We start from the raw sequence: 14,283 nt of genomic DNA, 5'->3' as shown, positions 1-14,283 counted from the left end.
ATGGCTTCTCTCTAAGTCCTCTCTCCTTCCCTTCAGACAGCTCGTCTGCCCATCTCTCCTTTCCCTGCCTATTCCCCCACAGGGCCATGGCCAAGGTGCGACGAGGAGAAACCTCTCAGAGAGCAGGTAGGGGTGGGGTGTGCGTGGGAACACACTGTCTTATCAGTATGGGCTGCAGCCATATTTGAATGAATCCCATATCCAAACTGCCATCTGTACTCCTTCAGGGAAGGAGAAAGTAGGTCACGTCTTTTATGTGACTTCTTTACACAGACTCAAAATATCACATAGGATAAAGTGGTAGCTTAATTTGCTCCATTCTTGAATATTAGCATCTGTGTTTTCCCCAAAGGCATGGATTCCAGAAACCCTGCCCAGGACCCCCACTGGGTGAATGGGTTCAGTCTTTTATCTTCTGAACTCATGTCTCCTGGAAAGCCACCCTCTCTCATTCACACACATTCACTCTCTCTTACCTTTGAGTCTCTAGAACACTAATCCCCTGTCTGAAGGGCCCTTCCCTCAGTCTCTGCCCACACCTACTTCTGCTCTGTTCCCCAGTCCCATTCCACATTCTAGCCTAGGAGAGCCAAGTTCAGGGGCCAACTTCTCTTCCCCAGCATTGGCACCTATGGCAGGTCCCACCACTCCTGCAATGAAGGGTCTGCCTGTGACCACAGGACAGACCTTGCTTCCACCTTCAGACTAAAAGGTCCACAGGGACACATTGCTCTGATTTCTCCTCTTTCTGAACTCTCCCCTTTTCCATACCCTAACGTTTAGATTGTGAGTACCTGAAGATTCAGAAACATGTTTAGTCAATACTGCACTCCCAGGGCTAAGGCCACTGCCTGGCACACAGCAGGAGCTGAATAAATGTGTAAGTGACTTTGGAATGAACAGCCACTTTAAGCACTAGTAAGATTATGTCTGCGAGGTCTTTTAAGATCATGTGTTACTCATTTAATAAAAAATAATAAAAATAATAATTTCCAGATATGAATAATTGCCGAGGCCTGCAGAAACTTAAGAAGAAATCACCTATCTCTGACTCAAAAGTAGTTTGAGGTCACAGAAAATTTTATTGTAGAAACACCAAAAATGTCAAGCCCTTCAAGGTACAACCTTCAACCAGGAAATGATGAAGGGACCCCCACTGAGCCTGTCTGAGGTCCCAACAGAATCACGGACTTGGAGGCTGCGTTAGGACTCAGCAAGGAAGCGAAGGTGACTCCAGATCTCAGAAGCAACACTGCCCTCCCCCTCCCCCTCTCCAGGCCCGCTCATTGGCTGATAGTTTCCCCTTCCTGTCCCCTCCAGCGCATTGCAAACACCTGTGAAGGCCTGAAGGAAAGGGTCAAATTCTCGAAGTGCCCAGTCACAGAGAAGAGGAAAACAAAGGGGCTTTGAGACCCCAGGAAAGGACACCAGGCCAGCAGCTTCCAGACTGGTCAGGATAGAACCCTCCTGAGACCCATGCTTGATCCTCCAACTCCTCAGGGCCTGGCACATGGACACAACAGTGCTAGGCTGCATGTGCCCAGCCTCCTGGACAATTCTCAGGAAGGCCATTATGGAGCAGAATTCAGGAAGGGCCAGACTGACAGAGAATGGAACTGGCAGGAGGGGTAGGACAGAGCAGAGCTCCACTGCTTGCCCACTGACTCCTCTATTCACCAGTAATTAGTCCTCCCAGGGGACAAGGACACATGCCCTCTGAAATGCTCCCACCTTGGGTTGTTAACCCAGAGAACAATGCTTAAGACAGAGATGCAGAATCATCACGACTTTGTGGTGTCTGATGAGGACAGCAAATCCATACTCTCCACCGACGTGAAAGCATGAGGCTAACAGACCAACGGACAAGAATGCGTCCGTGGCACAGAGGTTCGCCTTGCCAAGCGACTGGCCCAAAGTCCTCATTCTGCAGGTCCCCTAAGGGATGGATTACTGTTCACAGGGCATCTCAGGTACAGGAAAGATGCAGGAAACCTGATATCCTTGACATTAACTCTCCATCATCCGCTTGGTGGAGAGTCTACAGGCTGTCTTTCTCCAGTGCTAAACTGGGGCCCTGGGTGTCCCCAGGGGCAGGAGCAGGGCCAGCTGAGTGGAGTCTGAGCCGAGAGCCGTCTGGCTGTGATTCTGACCGCCAACCAGCGCCCTCCAAAGCCAGATCTGCAGTTTGGGGTTATCCACCTGCTTCCCCCTCTAGCGTGGAATGTGTTAGCAAAGCTGCTGAGACCCAGGAGAGAAAGGTAAGTGAGAAGGGTTCAGGAAGGGCGCGGGGGAGGGGACAGGATAGCGCCTTGCCGGCGGGGGTGTGTGTGAGCCTCCCTCTACTCCAGGATCCGCTTGTGGGAGGTGTTGGTGGAGGTCTGGATGATCTGCACGCGGGAGGAGCCGCCGCCGCCTCTGCCCGCGTACTTGCTGCTGCTCCGGCTGCTTGCTCCGTAGCTCCTGCCGCCGCCGCCGCCACCCGCGTAACCACCTCCGCTGCCCCCTCGGGAGCCCCCGCCGTAGCTGCCTCCGCTCCCACGGGAGCCGCCGCCGGAGCCCCCATAGCCGCCGCCACCGTAGCCTCCAGAGCCACGGCTGCCGCCGCCCCCGCCGCCCCCGCCGCCCCCGCCGCTGACGGTCGTCTGGCTGCTCTGCACAGCTGTAGGGAGAGGGTATCCCCAGCATGGGTCAGAAGGGCTGGCCAGGGCACCAGCCTGGACCTCCCCCCTGCACCTCTCTGCACCCTCCTTCCGGCAGCCTCCTGCATCCTTAGTGGCTGGCCGCATCTGACTTGCAAAAAGTTACCTCGGATGAAAGGCTTTCCCTTTTCAAAGTATTCTTCATAGGAGAAAGCACTGGGTATTTTAGGGAATTAGTGAATGGTTGAATACTACATCAAAAATCAATGTATGTGATTTGGTGAGTGCTGTGAAGTGTGTAAACCTGGTGATTCACAGACCTGTACCCCTGGGGATAAAAATATATGTTTATAAAAAATAAAAAATTTAAAAAAAATTTTTCAAAAAAAAATCAATGATGTACTATATGTTGGCTAATTGAACATGATCATAATAATAATAAAAAAAGACAAAGCACGTCAGGACCTGCTTTCATTATCCATACACCCCGACAAGTTCTAAGCTGCTACTGATTATTAGGTCTCGTGAACACTAAAATACATTAAAAACTAAAATCGTAACAATTTGGTTCAGGGAATTTTTCCAGGCTTTGCAATTTGTTGGCTCACTGGTTTTTTTCACCGTGCAGGACTGGAAACTAGAATGCTGAGCGTGGTCCTTGGCTGGTCAGCCATCCGGGGCCCTCCCTTTGCCCTGCCCCGCCCCAAACAGCCCACCCCCTGGGCCCTGTGACTTACAGATGCTCACATGGCTCTGCAGCTCCCCGGACATCCTGTAAAACCAAAGCACACACATCAGCCAGACCAGCAAAGCCCAGGGGAATGCAGGTGACAGCCTGGAAACATCCGGAGCAGAGACATTCCCCTGAAGTGAAAACTGTCCCCGAGCTTTAGGGAAAGGTGGGTGCACAGGCTAGGGAGTCAGGGAGTGAGGGGCTAGAGAGGGTTTTAAGCAGTTTCTGGAAGCCATTTAGCACTGGCTGCATGGCTTAGGCTGGGGTATAGGGGCATTCTGCTGGGAGGCAGGGGACTGAAGACAATGACATATCTTCTGCTTCTGATTTTAATGCTTCTACTCAGCCAGATCTACTCATCTTCCCAGAAAGCAAGGACTGTTTTCTCTCCAAATAGTCAGTTTCACCACCCCATGGGGGCAGCCTGCACGCTGGCCCCAGAAGCAGGGCCCACCTGCTCTCCTCGCCCTCCAGCAGCTTGCGGTAGGTGGCGATCTCCACATCCAGGGACAGCTTGGCCCCTAGAAGCGCCTGGTAGTCACGCAGTAGCCGCGCCAACTCCTCCTTGGACTGCTGCAGGGCGTCCTCCAGGTCCCCAAGCTTCTGCCGTGCATCCTGAAGGGCCTGCTCTCCTCTCTCCTCTGCATCCGAAATGGCCACATGCATCTGCTCAAGCTGCCCAGGGGACGGTCGCAGAGAAGAACCGAATGGGAGGTGAGTTTCAGGAGCCCCATCTGACAGGGCCCTGTGGGGGGTGGCGTGTCCGGACAGCCCACCCTGAGCATCTTTCTCACCTGCTTCTTGACATTGCCGATCTCTGCCTGTAGCCTCTGGATGGTGCGGTTGAGCTCAGCGATCTCCATCTTGCTGTTCTTCAGCTCGTCTCCTTGTCTTCCTGCCGAGATCTGGAGCTCCTGGTACTGAGAACAAAGACGGCATCATGGTCAGCCTGCTGCACTGCAGGAGGCCCTCCTTGAAGGAGTGAGTCTACCTTCTCAGACCCCACCCGAATCTGCACTCCTGGGACAGTTCCCAGCTATGCCCCATCCCCAGAGCCGTGATACCCTGATAACACACTCACTCCTGTGCCAAATGTCCCTCATCTGAGCCATGACACCCCCCCTACACACACACACACACACACACACACACACACATATACAGTCTTGTTCAAGCCGCCCTCTTTCTCACCAGTCTCTGGCCAGACCCAAATCCTAGACAAAGCTGCTCCTAGATGCCCTTTTCCACTTACTTGTTCCCCCATCTAGGCCTTACTGCTGGCCTTTACCAACACCGGGACCTCTTCCCTTTTTCCAGCACACCACATTCCTTCCTAGCCTTTTCCAGGATGGTTTCCCTAGCAGGCAAGACCTGATTTCCTCAGAGGCCTTCAGCATGCCCCTTGTTTATTCCCATTCTCCTCTCTATGTCATTTCTGTATCTATGTGGCCCCATCAGTAAGCTCCCACAGGGCTCAGGAGGAGGTAAGGTGGCAGGGAGTGGGGAGAGTTGCTGGTTCAAGGGAAGCTCTGCATTCTGATGCTTTCCCTGTTGACCATCTACCTCCCTGGTCTGACACTGAAATCCACCCTGCTCGGAATGCCTGCCTATAGGGCAGGGGGACAGAGGCCCTCTAGGATTGGTGTTGAGAAAGTAGATCTCAAGTGCCAGGAGTTCAGAATGAAGGAACCAGCCTTTGATCCTTAACTACAGTTTTCACCCTCCAAAAAGGTCTGAGTCCACTGATAATAAATAAGTAATCAGAAATGTGCCTGAAAACTTAGCCACAGAGATGTTTATGCCATAAATGAGGGTATATTCTTACCATGGACACCATGCTGCTATTAAAATGATGTATAATATTTAATGTCACAAAACAGCATTCACAAATAATAAGTGAAAGACAAAAGTACAAAACTACAGTTTAGAAGATATCATAATGGAAAAAAGCAAAAATAAAAAACATCATAAGTGGTTTAGGGAATGGGTTTGTAGACAGGACACCTAAGTTTAAGTCCTGCTTCTGTCCGTTACCTGCCATAAGACCCTATAGAAACTAGGGAAGGTCATACTCCACTATCTTCAAAATAAGGGTAGCCAAATCTTTACCTTGCAGGCTTGTCATAAAGAGCAAATGAGATTAGATAGGTTATATATACACATATATATGTGTGTGTGTATATATATAATGTATAGAGATACATATATGTATGTGTGTGTATATATATAACTTCCAAAATAAGAGGAAGATGGTAGAAATTCTGAGGCTATGTCTGGTTTGGGGTACCAAGTCTGGGTAGAAAATCAGCAGTGCTCACCTTGGTCTGGTACAGCGCCTCAGCTTCATCCTTGCTCTTCTGTGCAATTAGCTCATACTGGGTCCTCACTGCATCAATGATGCTATCCAGGTCCAGGAAGCGGTTATTGTCCATAGACAAGATGACATTGGTGTCACTGATATGGGTTTGCATCTGGGACAGCTCCTGCAAGGCATGGAACCCAGGATGACTCTTTCCACTTTCCTCCTGGGGCCTCAGTTTCCCTCTCCTGTCCCCTCAAGTCTCTTTGGGGAAAACAGAAGTCTGGGCCAGATGGGAGTCTTGGGGAAAGATCTTTGAATAGGTGTTCACCCCAAGAGGTACCTTAACTAAAGGTAAAGGCCCCCAGACCTAGTCTCTAGGGAGAAGAAAGGAGCATGAATCCAGAGCCCTTGTAGGCACCCCCTGCACAAAATGCCTCTCCTGTACCCTCTCTCCCTGCCTTAGTTGGCTTGGCTGCCATTTTTGGTTGGGCTCTCTGACAGGCAGACTTGTTCCTTAAGAAATACATGCAGCCATTCCCTCACTTTTGAGCCTGGGCTCTACTGCCAACTAGCTAGTGACTAGCTGAGGGACTGAGCTAGTGACTGAGTCTCTGAGTGCCTCAGCTCTCTTATCAGCAGAATGAAGACGAAGACATGGCAAAGCTCCTCGCACGACATCTGGCCCAAGGTAGACATGGCAACAGTTAAGGTCAGGGGTAGGAGCATATTATCCCTCACCACTGCAGGCTTCATCCTCATTCCCTTTAGGATCCACATTGTCCTCTCCTACAGAATTCCCCAATAGCCCTATTGGCTTCCCAGCACTGATGAAGATTTCTGGTCGGTTTTCTTCCTGTATGTGCTGGGTATTAACCTCATGTCTAGGTAGAAAAAAGGGCTATTCCATCTTCTCCCTCAGGACCCTCCCTGCCTCCCATCTCCAGCACCTGCACCCAGGAATCTGAGCACTGGGGATTGGGAGATTGACTCCAGTCCCACAGAGCTGAGGTGACTAGGGAGAGAAGTCCCTAGTGGGTCATGTTGGGTTTCAGGCCTCCACCTCCAATAGCCCTTTGTGACATGTGAGGAAAGAGAAGAGTTTCTCATGAGGACTGAACTTACCATATCAAATAAATACTTCAGGAAACTGATCTCTCCAAAGAGGACATTCACCTTGGACTCCAGGTCTACCTTGCTCATGTAAGCAGCATCCACATCCTGATCAGCAAACAGAAATAGTCTGACTTTATTGTCCAAGTGTTGCCTGGACGCTCACAGGGTGACCCAGGCAAGTGGCTAAACCTCTCTTGGTTTATTTCCTTGACTGCAAATTTCCTCACCTCACTCAGGTGAGGGACCTGCAAAATCTCTGGCTCTCCTGGCCAGAAGGAAATGTGACACTAAGCCCTTCATCCCAGTCATTCACACACAGCGCCTCAGGTCCCTCCCCAGGTCTCAAGGCTGCACATGACTGACAGGTGTCAATTGATTGAACTTTGCCTTCAGGACTGTAGAGATAAAAGTACTCCAGGAAGCCTCAAGATTGATATCAACATCACTTTCAGACTTAACCCCTTCAGTGCAGGGGCCTTCATTCAGGCCACACCCTCAACAAGCTGCCCCCAGTGGTCACCATTCCCCTCTTGGTCACATAGTATCCCACAGTAGTTCCTCACTCTGCTCAGCCCCCTGGGCCCACTGTCCCCCTGGGATCACCCCCATCCTTCACCTTCTTCAGGACGACAAAGTCATTTTCAGTGTTGGCCCTCCGGTTGATCTCTTCCTCGTATCTGTAGGGGGGAGTAAGAGACACAGATAGGCTGCTGAGGCTGACCTTGGCTCCTTGAGATTTTTCCTCACATCAGGCAGCTTGGAATATTCAAACTTTTAGTGCTAGACTTTCACTATCCCCTGCCACTCTCACAGACAAGCAGCTGAAACCAGTTCTGGGCCTTCCAGGTCAGTACAGAGGACAACAATCCAAAGTGGAAAATGCAGAGCCACATAGAACCACCCTGAAATGTCCCTCTTTCTTTTGATGTTTTACCTTTGTAAATTTGTTGCACTCACTCATTTTTTGCAGTTGAGAACATAAATAGCCACTTTTGCTAAATTGTTTTAAAGAGAAAAAAATGTCACCTACCATGTTGCCCCCCAACACCTTCAGTGTGAATTTCATCTTGCCCTTTTGGAGCCACAACCTCTTGACTTTCTGATTGGCATGTCAGGGTGGCGTCAAGAGTAACACCCTGCACTGTCACATGGGGAGAGAGAAGCCATTCGGTTGCCTACAGGATGCAGGAGCAGCTGATCTGGCATTAGACAAGTCCTGCCATCCCTACAATTCTGACTAATAAAAACTAGTGCTTAGTATGTGCAGACACAGTCTAGGAACTCATCAAGCATAATGTCATCTAAACAGGTGGTTCTCAAAGTGTGGTCCCCAGTCCACCAGCATCACGTGGAAGCATACCAGAAATGCAAACCCTCTGGTGCTTTTCCAGGCCTACTCAACCAACCTGCTGCACACTGAAGCCTGAGAACCCAGATCTGCCTGTCAGAGCAATCCAATAGGGAGGGTGCTTACCATCCCTACTTTACTAAGATAAAAACTAAAGGCTTAGAAAGACAGAGTTGCAAGCAGTCAGAAAGTGGCAAAACCCACTAGAACTTGGCTCATCTGGGCCCAGCACCCTGAGGATAGTCTGCCCTTCCCACCCAATACAACTGAGAACTATCCTACCCGAGCTGCCATAGGCAAGATGGTGCCCTCTGTGGTTGTACAGTACAGAGCTAGGTAGGGACCCTGGTCCCCCCTGACATAGTAACACGAAAGCAGAACATCTTGCCCCTGAATCAGTTCTTGGCCCATTTACCCTTCCTGGGGTCTCACTTGTTCTTGTAGTCCTCCACGACATCCTGCATGTTCCTAACTTCACTGTTCTGGCGCATCTGCTCGGTGTTGAGGAAATCCACCTGCCTCCGCAGCTCACTGATGTAGTTCTCCAAGATGGGCTCCAGGTTGTTGGTCCGAGTAGAGGTGTTTACCTGCTGCAGCAGCTCCCACTTCGTTTGCAGCACCTGATTCTGCTGCTCCAGGAATCGCACCTAACAGCAAGAGACTTCCAAGTTCATCCTGGGCTGTGGGTCCAAGAAGTACCCCCACGGGTAGCAAGTCTGGCAACCAGACAGCATATCTGACCTCAGAGAATCAAGATGGTCCCCCTTGGGATCAGAGAGCTTCCCTTTCTGTGGGATCAGGACACACAGAACACAATGTGGTTTCTGATGGTTGATCAAGGGCTATAAGGTCAACTTGCCTAAAATTAACTCTGAGTTACTAAGCTAACTCTGGGGGCACCTGGCACCTGGGTGGCTCAGTCATTAAACGTCTGCCTTCAGCTCAGGTCATGATCCCAGGGTCCTGGGATGGAGCCCTGCATTGGGCTCCCTACTCGGCGGGAAGCCTGCTTCTCCCATTCCCACTCACCTCTGCTTGTGTTCCCTCTCTCGCTGTGTCTCTCCCTATCAAATAAATAAACAAAATCTTAAAAAAAAAAAAAACTAAGCTAACTCTGATTTTGATGGTCAACCACCTCCAGTGGAGTGCCTTCTTTTCTTCAGCTACAGCCACGTATACCACAGAGCTGTCACTCCCACACACCACACCCCCAGCGTAAAGAAATGCAGCGTAAAGAATGCAGAGCGTCTGAAACATTAATATCCAAGGCTCATTTCTCTTTGAAATGTTGTCTGTGATTGAGAAGAGGAGACAATAAGAGGGAGGAAACAATTTGACTAAGAATATGATACTGATTTCTGACCAAACCAGCCTGGGTGCCCCCATCCTGCGGGGTCCACCATGTCCATTTCCTACCAGTGTATGTTTCAGAAGGTCACCTCACATAAATGCTAACTCAGAATTTTAAAAACAAGTTGCCCCACTTCTTTTATAACGTTTTATCTACTCGTTTGGGAGACAGAGAGCATGACGGGGGCGGGGGAGACAAAGGGAGTGGGTAGGCAGACTTCCCGCAGAGCAGGAAGCCTGAAGTGGGACTCAGTTCCTTGACCCTGAGATGATGACCTGAACCGAAGTCAGATGCTTAACCAACTGAGCCACCCAGGTGCCCCATTCCCACTTTTTAGAAATGTTATATAATGCATAAGCATGCCCTAAAGTAAGGACTTTGGGGTTATCTAGTGTTTGGGAAATACTCATGTTGCGATTCCCTTCATTAACATTCACTGACATGGAAAATGGAGAGTGGACATCATCCTATATTCTCACTACCTCTTCTTCCAAAACTGGGCACAGAGGTCAGGTACAGGGTCCAGAGAGCTGACTGGCTGTGCAGACCAAGTGCATGGATTGTGCTCCGCAAGATTGTGATCAACCTTCACCTTACCCCCACAGGTGGCCCTTAGATGGAGCTTCCCTTCCCACGCCTTAGGTGAAGATAGGGGATGCCTCTATACTTCGCTCGGGTGCAGAAACACACACACATGTGTACACACACACAAACATTCCAGAATCCTCCTGGGAGTTGTGTATGAGGACAAACCCACTGCTTTGTGTGGTCAGGACAGAACCCTGAAGACACTCCCCTACAATGCCACCCAGCCCTTAGGACTGCCCTTCCAAGGGGCCAGCCTTGTTAACTCCCTTTGAATTTTTACTCTAGGCTGGGAGACAGTGAACACTATTCCCCATGGCTCATATTTTTAGCTTCATTAAAGCAAGAGTTAAGGCAAGCATATCTCACAGGTTGTCTCAGCTTGAACGCCCTCCCAACCCCCGCCATGGGAAATTCCTGCCACCTGGCCTAGTTTTGTTCTAGCAGCATTGCGAGGAGGTAGACAAATCAAACAGACATGGGGTCTCAGCCCTGTGCTCAGTATTGCAGGAACTGAAGGAAAAAATTTCATGGACCCACAAGGAATCTCCACATCAAACAATGAGGGGCAGGTTAGCCAGAGGACCTTCTCCCTGTGCACATACACGATAACTCAGAGCACATCAGCAAAGGAACCCATGGTTTCGTCAGGCCACCCAAACTGCAAAGGCAAAGACTGGGTGCAAAGAGTGCCAGGCAATTTTAGTAGGATTTAATAGCTAGAAAGATCACTGAAAGCCATTGTGTTTTTTCCCAGGCCCCCCAAAACATACCTGGGCTATGTCCCATCTGTACAGATGAAACTAGCATCATGCTGAGCTCACCTTCATTCTGGAAAAAGCATACCCCTCTTGACTTGTCATGCTCCTCTCCCTCCTGTTTATTACAGTCCAGCCCCAGGGACCTCCTGCTGCCTCCAGCAACTCTTTGCCTGGCTAAGCATTTACCCTCTTGATCTCAACTAAAATGGCATTCTCCTGGTGTCTCACCTTTATAGCCCTCAGTCCCTTCCCCGGAGCATCTAGTGTGACTTGCCGTCACTTAGTGCTGTTTGAACATAACCCTCCTTGGCTGGGGGAGCCTCAGGAAGGCAGGCCCATGTTGGCTTTGATCTCCTGTGAACACAAGGTGCTCAGACCCATAGAGACACAATGCCCAACACAGAGAAGACAGTTCATAAGTATTGTGGACTAGTGAAATGCTAAGGGCTTTGGAATTGCCTCCAAGTGTAGACAACTGTCCCTCTGAATAGACTAGAAACTCCTAGAAAGCAGAGACTTTGTCTGTTTTGTTTATAATTGAATCTCCAACACCCAGAATAGGCTGGCATATGATAATTACTCAATAAATACATGTTGAATGACAAGTCTAGTCAGCCCTTCAGGTGTCAGGCTTGGACACTCAGAGAGTAGAAATAGACACAAAGGCTTTTGTAGAACCAAAGGCAAGGATAAAGGACCTCTAGAAGGAAAGGGGGGGGTGTCCATCTATTCCCATGGGGATACCGGCCTGATCTTGTTCAGCTGAGCTTGAATCCTCTATGCCAGGGTGGTAATTGCCCTGGATAGTCTACACCCAGAGGCATTTGAAATATACAGTGTGTCAAATGGCCTTAGGGACAACGGAGAAAAGTAACACAGGGATAAGGATGGATAAGGATGCTGGTATGTAGGTGCTACTTCGAAAGGGAAATCAGGAAAGGTTCTGCTAAGATAGTGGCATCTGAGAAAAGATCTGAAGGAGGTGAGGGATCAAGCCAGACCACTCTCAGGAAGGAGCAGTTCAAAGCAGAGGGAATGGCAGGAGCAAAGGTCCTGAGGCAGGCATGGGGTACTAGAAGGGTCAGGAACACAATAGTGTCCTGGTAAGTAAGAAAGAAACAGGAAAGGAACATAGAGGGAGTGAAGGGTCACTGCAAGCAATGAGTTTGTACCTTGGGGAGCTAAAGTCCAGTCCTCACTCTGTTCACCAAAATTTGCAGCTTGAGAGATGTTCTACCCAGTGGTGGCAATGTTGCCTCATTCTCACAAATGCAATCTGGGAGTGAGCAGCAGCTGTGGGGCGGAGGCTAGATCACACAGGGCCTTATAGGATCTTGGCTTTTATTCCAAATGAGACAAACAGCCAATGGAGTATTCAAAAATAGAAGTGATACAATGATACAATGTTCTTAAATGGTGGCTCTTGTGTGACTCTGAGAATGGACTATATGAGGGTAAGGGTGAAAGAAGAAAGACCAGATGAGAAAGTAGAGTCAGAATCCACTGCGGTAGCCATGGGTAATCTGCAGTCAGACCACAGGTCAAGCGCTGGCCTCAACACTGAATTCCTATGGGACTGAGGGAAAGTCACTGAGCATCCAGGGGTCTTTGTGCCCCAGAGTGCTTCCCATTACATCACCAAGAACAAAGACATTTCTGGGGTGCCTACAGGGTCTACTGTGCCTCCAACTCTGGACAAAAGGAAACGCTGGAGGAAAGTCCTTATCATAGGCCTCTACCAGCCTCTACTTGCTGATCTGAGCCTGGACCAGCCCTAATATGAAGTTTAATTAAGGAACTAGAGAAAGGGGCTATGATGGCTCCATCTGGCCCATTCTTGGAACAGTGATAGAATCCTATGAAGGATATCCTATCCAATGAAGGATAGTATGCTATTCACTTTAGCCCCTAGTAATACCCTCAGAGCATTCGTCTAGACTGTGCCATGGTTCCTTGAGGCCGGGACCTGTGTTCTTGTCACTCTGTAGCACCTGACACGGTATCTGACATATAATAGATGCTTAGTAAATGTTTGTGGGATGGATGTGTGGATGGATGGATGGATGGATGGGTGAGTGGGTAGTTGAAAAGTAAATAATGATGAATGAGAATAAAGTCACTACACCATGTATTTTTTCTGTGGGACATTTTCACACTTCTTACCTCCTTTCAGGCCAAAAGGAAAAGACAAATCCCCTCAGCAAGTCAAATTGAGGCCTAATGAAATAAATGCTTTCTTAAGGTCTCAGAACATATACTTCTGGAAGTGACTGTCACCACCAAACTGAGATAATACAAGGTGGTAAGAGGTGGCAGGGCACAAGGCCCTCTCAATGATTTGATCAGGGGCCAGAGATCCCCCTGCCCTTGAGGTACTCACCTTGTCAATGAAGGAAGCAAACTTGTTGTTGAGGACCATAATCTGCTCCCTCTCCTGGGTCTTGACTCTCTGAATTTCAGGGTCCACCTCCAAGTGAAGTGGCTGAAGGAGGCTCTGGTTAATAGTCACCTCTTGGATGCCCCCTGGGGGACAGGAAGGACCAAAGCCCCCAAGCCCAAAATTGCTACCCCCAAAACCACCTCCTCCATAGCCACCACCTCCAAAGCCACCACCCCCAAAGCCACCACCTCCAAAACCACCTCCCCCAAAACTTCTGCCCCCTCCTCCAAATCTCCCTCCTGCACCCCCACCCTGGCAGAAACCACTAGCACTTCTTCCCACTAAGCTAATAGAGATGCTTTTACTGCCTCCCAGGTTGTAGAGGCTCCTAGAGCCAAACCCCCTGGCATGGCTCCCATACCCGCCACCACCACCACCACCACACCTGCCTCGGACCTGACACACAGACCCCACAGCCCGACTCCCACCGCCAGAGCCTGCAGAAGAGCCTGTGCTATAGAACCGCCTGCACCTAGAGCTAAATGCTGACTGAGAGCTGAATTGGCGGCTCATGGTTACTAGAACATCCAGAGAAGCAGCCAAAAGAAAAGTCCCGGCTGGAAGGAGGCAGAGACCCAGGAGGAAAAGAGCTATGACTCCTTTGACAAGACAGCTGGCTTAGTCCCTATATATACATGCATTTGCTGGGCTGGGCACCTTCTGAATCCTGGGAGGGGAATATTTATGTTTAGTTTGCCTGCCAGCAACATCTGTTTAAAACCTCACACCTATGAGTTGCAGAAATTGTACTGTAGATAAACTTCCCCAACTTGATCATTTATCATTCATCTCTTGCCATTTAGAGATCAGAATGCAATAATCTCTCAGGACCGAGTTGCTGGAAACTCCTATACAGTTTCCCCCAAATCATTAGCTGATACCTTCCTGAGAAATGCCACCGTTGAATTGTTTGTCTTGGGGTGTGACCAGGGAGATCTGGGGCAAAGCTAGGGGTTGTCTAGCTGCCTTTGATCACAGCTGGGACAGGGGTAGAACAGGTTATACCATAGC

The 14,283-nt window shown here is 49.6% G+C and overlaps 1 protein-coding gene across 1 annotated transcript; it reads right to left on the bottom strand.

The window, feature by feature from the left end:
- Positions 1 to 1,059: 1,059 nt before the first annotated feature.
- Positions 1,060 to 13,897, bottom strand: KRT77 (keratin 77). The gene is made up of 9 exons (XM_045073071.1): positions 13,213 to 13,897; positions 8,568 to 8,782; positions 7,404 to 7,464; positions 6,797 to 6,892; positions 5,691 to 5,855; positions 4,167 to 4,292; positions 3,827 to 4,047; positions 3,377 to 3,411; positions 1,060 to 2,659 (listed from the first exon to the last, which is right to left on the bottom strand). Exons 1-9 carry the CDS (start codon positions 13,783 to 13,785, stop codon positions 2,340 to 2,342), a joined length of 1,812 nt encoding a protein of 603 aa, XP_044929006.1. The 5' UTR covers positions 13,786 to 13,897; the 3' UTR covers positions 1,060 to 2,339.
- Positions 13,898 to 14,283: the final 386 nt, after the last annotated feature.

The sequence above is a fragment of the Mustela putorius genome, unplaced genomic scaffold (assembly GCF_011764305.1).
Source record: "Mustela putorius furo isolate JIRA1106 unplaced genomic scaffold, ASM1176430v1.1 tig00537227_pilon_pilon_pilon, whole genome shotgun sequence".
NCBI lineage: Eukaryota > Metazoa > Chordata > Mammalia > Carnivora > Mustelidae > Mustela > Mustela putorius.
This window is presented reverse-complemented; position numbering and strand designations above follow the sequence as displayed.